Genomic DNA, 6,999 nt, shown 5'->3' on the forward strand with positions numbered 1-6,999 from the left:
ACACAGAGAGAGAGAGAGAGAGAGAGAGAGAGAGAGAGAGAGAGAGAGAGAGAGAGAGAGAGAGAATTTTACATAAAACCTAATTTACATAATCATTTTGTTTACATCAACGATGCAGGTAGTTGTGGTCACAGCGACCGAGCAGGGCAAAAACACACAAAATATATACACACACACACACACACACACACACACACACGCGCACACAATACATCCACGAATAAAAATGCTCGCGGGTGCAATATAACGAACTCTCTTCGATGTTCAGTGTTTTTATCAAGTCGTATCCTCATATATATATATATATATATATATATATATATATATATATATATATATATATATATATATATATATATATATATATATATAGATATATATAATATATATATATATATATATATATATATATATATATATATATATATATTATATATACTATATATATATATATATATATATATATATATATATATATATATATATATATATATATATATATATATATATATACACATACGTAAACTGTAATACAATCTCATTTTTAAGCACAAGTATAATCTTTCAAAATAAAAAAACACAAATAGAGTTATTTTGTTACAAAGTCGCAAAAAATGCTTTCTCTTCACATCAAGCGGTCTAAAATAAAACGAGTTTGAGTCATTGAAAGACAACCTGTGTAACTACAAGACTAATGCAGTGAAGCGATCAAGGAATAACGACGTGTTTTTCAAAACAAGCTTGGAGATAAACATTATAATTATTAGACTATATCTTAATAATAATTTAGAAAAAAGGTCGCTTTAATTAGATGCTGATCATTTTATCAGATTATAGATTTGACATAAATGATGAAATGTGTTTTTCAGGATATTAAGCGATTACGGGAAATCACTTACTAATGCCACACTACAAAGGAAACGGGTCTCAGAAATTGACATTTTTAGATATAATTACGAAACGGAAATGTTAAAGTATAATCCCCGGAACACGAAATTTATTTATCATAAATATTTAGCCGGATATGAATATCAAAATTCAGTTCATTAGTTTTCTGTAAAACTATTGTGACGGCTTTGTCTGTCCGTCCGCACTTTATTCTGTCCTCACTTTTTCTGTCCGCCCTCAGATCTTAAAAATTACTGAGGCTAGAAGGCTGCAAATTGGTATGTTGATCATCCACCCTCCATTCATCAAACATCCGAAATTGCAGCCCTCTAGCCTCAGTAGTTTTCATTTTATTTAAGGTTAAAGTTAGCCATAATCGTGCTTCTGGCAACAATATAGGATGGGCCACCACCGGGACGTGGTTAAATTTTCAAGGGGCGCGGCTAGTACAGCATTATATCGAGAACACCGAAAGATAGATCTATTTTCGGTGACTTTGATTATACGATGTACAGAAAACTCGATTGCGCAGAAGAAACATCGGCGCATTTATTACTTGTTTTTAGTCGTAATTACATCGCCTTTTAAAGTTTAAGGGAAAACGTATCTCATATTTTATTAAGATTATTGAAACTTCCACCTATAAAACAGATACATGACTTTGCCTTAGAGGCCAAGCAAACTACATCAGTACACAAATTCTTGAAAGATGAATTTTGAAGAACACAAATATTATTCAATGATAAAAATTACCAGTCTTTTATAAATCCTGCCTGTGTATGATAAATATAATCTATATTCAAGTTTGTGTTACGCTGCGATCAGCGAATCAGTTCATTCTCTATGTCTGTCTGTGTATCTCTCTCTTACTATATATATATATATATATATATATATATATATATATATATATATATATATATATATATATATATATATATATATATATATATATATAGAGAGAGAGAGAGAGAGAGAGAGAGAGATAATCACACACACATGCACATACACACATAATATATACATATACTGTATATATACATACGCAAACATATATACAGTGTCACTGAATGAAGTGTCTTTCATCTAGTGCCTATGAAACAGAAGGAATATGATTCCCTTCCCCCACACCCTCCCCAGGGAGTAGGGAGAAAAGAATCACAAACACAGAAGAACATCCACCTTTTTATGGGGTAGCGCGCGTAAGAGAGGGTGCTAGCAGCATCATGATTTCAAATAAACCCAGCTGCGAGAGAGAGAGAGAGAGAGAGAGAGAGAGAGAGAGAGCATCTCCAATCCTCCGGGCCAGCATCCACTACCTCCAGTTTTCGACGCGACGCCGATGAGATAGGTTGTGTCAGCATCCCGCTGCTACGTCTGTCTCTCTCTCTCTCTCTCTCTCTCCCCCGGTTTTATTTGCCAGTCGCTGGGAGACTGTGACATCCTCGGCGACTCATACGTCGCGTCTTTTGTTGGTCTCTCTCTCACTCTCGTCTGATCTGAGATGAAAGTGTTCCCCCACCTTTTAAATCTCATATATCTGTTCAAAGCATGCTGGATGTTTTCAAAGTTGACTGAAGCAGTCTTGGATTAAAAAAAAAAAATTGGCGAGTATTGGTGTCTGTGAGAGGAGATTTCTTGGAGAGATTTTTTTACTATTTTTTACAACTCATTTGGTAAAAACATTGCTCTAATCTAAGCAACATTCGGTTCTTGTTTTATTTAGATTTTGACTAATTAGTAGATCGGGGACTGATGATTTTTGTGTGCTATATAAATCATAAGAATCAGAATGAGTTTTGTGATAATCATTGTCAATAAAATCCAGTGGAACGTTGTCTGAAAATGCGTGGATATGAAAAGAAAAACAATTACGAGAACTGTTTAAAGAGTGAAGGAAATGAAATAATTTTCTTCTCTGCAGCTCAGGAAAATTGTTTCAGTGTTTTCGAAGGTTCATCAACCGCTCAGTATTGAGGAAATCAACTGGAAAGTTTCCTTACAAAAAAAGAAAGTTTTTTAGGGAGTGAAAGCAAAAAAACTATATAAACGTCCACCAGAAGAAAAAGACAATACTGAAATGAAAATCTGAACGTGACAAATTCCTTCAGGACCTACAAGACCGATTTTTGTGAAAGCCAGCAAACATGCAGCTTGAATGAAAAGGGCGCCAGTGGCTGAAAAGTGAGCAACATCACCCATGAAAATTTAATCTCTAAACTTTTCGAAGTCGGAGCAAAACTCCCTACTCCTCTCCTCCTCCTCCTCCTTCTGCTGCTGCTGCAGCGGAAGCTTCTGCAGCTGCTGCTGCTGTTGTAGATTTTACTGCTGCTGCATCCAGCTGCATCATCAGCCATCCTCCTCAGGACAGTGATGCTTCTGCTGTTGGCTGAAAAGTGAGCAGAATCGCCCATGACAATTTAACCTCCAAACTTTTCGAAGTCGGACCGAAGCTCTTTACTTCTTCTGCTCCTGCTGCTGCAGACTTTACTGCTGCTGCTGCATCCTGCTGCATCATCAGCTATCCTCCTCAGGACAGTGATGCTTCAGCTGCTGTTGCCACTGCTCCCGGCGCTACTGCTTCCCTTGTTGCCAACAATGACGGGGGCGAAGGTGTTCATAACGCTTTCCATCGCCTTGCTAAGTGGTCCGGCATATTGCCACGGGGAACTGCAACTCGTGGAGAATGGCTATGAGGGCCTCATCGTGTCCATCAGCGATCACGTACCTGTGGAACATTGCAATCACGTCGTCAATGGACTCAAGGTAACGCTCGTCGCTCTCTCTGGTTTGGTGGGTAAGGGGAAGGGGAAGGGGAGAGGGAGAGGGAAGGGAAGGGAAGGGAAGGGAAGGGATAGTCTTTGATCTTTGATGAGGAATATGGTATTCTGTGTCGCCAAAAGATTCATGATAATAATGTTATTTATTGCTTTTCGGTTGTCATTGGCAGTGAAAACCATTCGAGAATTTTTCATATCTAAATAACGTAGTGTAACATTATTTCTACAAATATAACTTAAATTATATGAGATTTTCTTATTTTTAGTAGTTTTTAGAAAGTGATGTTTTGAATATAATTTTTTGCGGGTCACATTCATTACATCGATAATAGGATTTATTTTAGAGGACTCTCATATATATATATATATATATATATATATATATATATATATATATATATATATATATATATATATATATATATATATATATATACTATATATATATAATATATATATATATATATATATATATATATATATATATATTAATATATATATATATATATATATATATATATATATACTGTATATATATCATAGGTTATTATCTAGTGATCTCATTTCCATTAAAATAATATTTCATAGCAAAAATCCTATTCAAGAAATTCAATAATAAAGGAATAAAAGACCACTAAGAGCTTATGGCTTGTAGTGAGTTCTCTGACAAAAGAGGGTAATTGGAAACTAATGGCTCTTGACAAAATATATCCTTTATCAATACATTTCATTTCTCAACAGGCTTGATGTACGGAAACATTAAATTCAAAATTTTCTTTTTACAGATTCTTTAGCATATTCCTGTTCCGCGCACGGTAAAAAAAAAAAAAAAATAAAGGAATATGGGAATTTTACGTAAATGTAAACCAAAATCCATTAAATATTTCCCGTAATTTATCATGAAAAAATAAAGTCTTAATTTTTCAATATTTTTATGTAAAATAAGGATACTAGTATTATGTCATATTTTTCATAACCGAAATAGAAAAATATGTGAGCAGCAAAATATCCGTTACTATTCATAAGTAAATATTACTTATTGAAAAAGATGGATGTCACATTGGTCATATATTTTTAGATCTTCCATTTAGGAAGTATTGGAAATAGACTTATTTATGAAGTATCGTTCGCAAATAAATAAACCTACTTGTTAGCTTCTAAAATAGATACACAAACGCAATGCACATTTAATGATGACCAAGAAAACTTTTGATAGATGTAAAAATATATACGGAGGCTTTTCTTAAAACATATTCAACATAAACAAAAACTTTACTTTACAATAGAAACGTTGAAAAAATTCTTTTACATAAACTATGAAATTACTAACTTCCTCTTAATAACTTTTTTTTTCTCTGGTAGATTAATTTTTTTTACGTTCATGATGCTCATCTTACTAAATGAACTCTTTAATTTTCGTAATCCCCATCAGATTACACGGATATTTTCTCGGAAAAAATTATTAAAGATAAATTCATGACTTATTTAGAAAGACAATTCTTTACACACAGACATAAACACATCACACACACAAACACATACATACATATATATATATATATATATATATATATATATATATATATATATATATATATATATATGTGTGTGTATATAATATGTGTAATGTGTGTGTGTGTAATATATAATATATATAAGCCTCTATATATATATATATATATATATATATATATATATATATATATATATATATATATATATATATATATATATATATATATATAACGTACACACACACACACACACACACAAATATATATATATATATATATATATATATATATATATATATATATATATAAAATCTTACATACATAATATACTTGTGTGTGTGTATATGGACACATAGATTTAACGTAAAATCTATTTATCATTCATTCCGGAAAAAAAAACATTAAAAGTAGAGAACCCTGTGAAAAAAAATTAAATAATAAAACCATCTACAAAAATGTCAGGAGGGAGCGAAGGAAATAAAGATTTTCATAATGCGAATTTTGCACACGTGAAAGCGCGCCAAAGATAATTAGATTTATGATCAAAGAGCGTGTTTTTTTTTTCCGGCGTGTTTCTCGCAGGCACATCAAGTATGCACTGAAAAAACACCTTAAAAAAAAAAAACAAGACATAAAGGCCTCTTTTATATTCTCTGTTGCTCAGCGCGGGACTAACAATGTGGTCGGCATCATTGGATTTTTAATACACTTTTTAAAACTAAGGTTCCTCTAGGCAAACGGAAGCTGTTTAGAAAATTTAGTGGGAATCGTAATTCTGCATAAATTCACTGAGGACTGTTTTCAGCTTAGCCCGTACCCATTTAACTCGACTTCCTGGCACGGAGAGAAACTAGTTGCTAATCATAATTCGTTATTATTTGACTGGCTTGTACAATAGCAGCTTTACCTAATCTATTCTCATGACTTCATTTGAATGATTTTCCAGAAAGCGCGTACTCTTTTCAAACATCAACTTAGGAATTGCTTTCTTCAGTCTGAATAAATTCAAGCCGTTTCTCGCCGCATACTTATTTCTTTTTCCTTTTTCTTTTAGCTGGTCTCAATTCTGTGCAAATTAAAAAGGAGAGAATTGAAACGAGAATATGATAACAGAAATTAAGGCAAAGAGACTGGAATTATGCATAATACTGATATACCTCACCCGAGTTTGGAATAGCAAAGAGAGAGAGTCCGAGAGAAAAAAAACTTTAAATATTTAAGCTTTGCATCGACTTAATTTACCGGAAACGGCGAAATTCATTCGCACTGAGTTTTTTAATGGATGGTGACCACGACCGAAAATCCATATATTCTTCTTCCCAGCCTCTCACACAGTGAACACTATGGAAATCATTATACCATAGAGACTTATGAGTTTGCAGAGATTAGCAGTTTTTTAATCACGTAATTTCTATTATGGGATCTGAGGCTTAAAATCTGATTCGTAACGTACTGTAGATGATGAAATAGACAAGGTCAACTGATATTAAGAGAATTTTCATGTATAACTGTGAAAGTGTTTGCAGACATATATAGAAACCTGTGTGCAGACCAATACGCGCAGAGAGAGAGAGAGAGAGAGAGAGAGAGAGAGAGAGAGAGAGAGAGAGAGAGAGAGAGAGAGAGAGAGAGAGAGATTTGAAGGAAAAGGGTGAGACACGCAGTATATTTTTTCATATTTTCATATCTGATGAAAAAAAAATGGTTGAATGACATGAAAAACAACATGACAATAAAAATCAAAACAGGCACCCTAAGAAAGAAACGCACCAGTAGTTATGGCAGTGAATGTATAAAATATGCTAATAGCGTTTCCT

At 33.1% G+C, this 6,999-nt stretch overlaps 1 protein-coding gene across 1 annotated transcript in view; it reads left to right on the forward strand.

The window, feature by feature from the left end:
- The first annotated feature begins 2,203 nt into the window (after positions 1-2,203).
- Positions 2,204-6,999, forward strand: part of LOC136837529 (calcium-activated chloride channel regulator 2-like) — a 34,313-nt gene continuing 29,517 nt past the window's right edge. The window contains 1 exon segment of the mRNA XM_067102376.1: positions 2,204-3,654. Coding sequence (XP_066958477.1) covers positions 3,430-3,654 — 225 coding nt within the window. The 5' untranslated portion in view covers positions 2,204-3,429.

This window comes from Macrobrachium rosenbergii, chromosome 59 (assembly GCF_040412425.1).
Source record: "Macrobrachium rosenbergii isolate ZJJX-2024 chromosome 59, ASM4041242v1, whole genome shotgun sequence".
Taxonomy (NCBI): Eukaryota; Metazoa; Arthropoda; class Malacostraca; order Decapoda; family Palaemonidae; genus Macrobrachium; species Macrobrachium rosenbergii.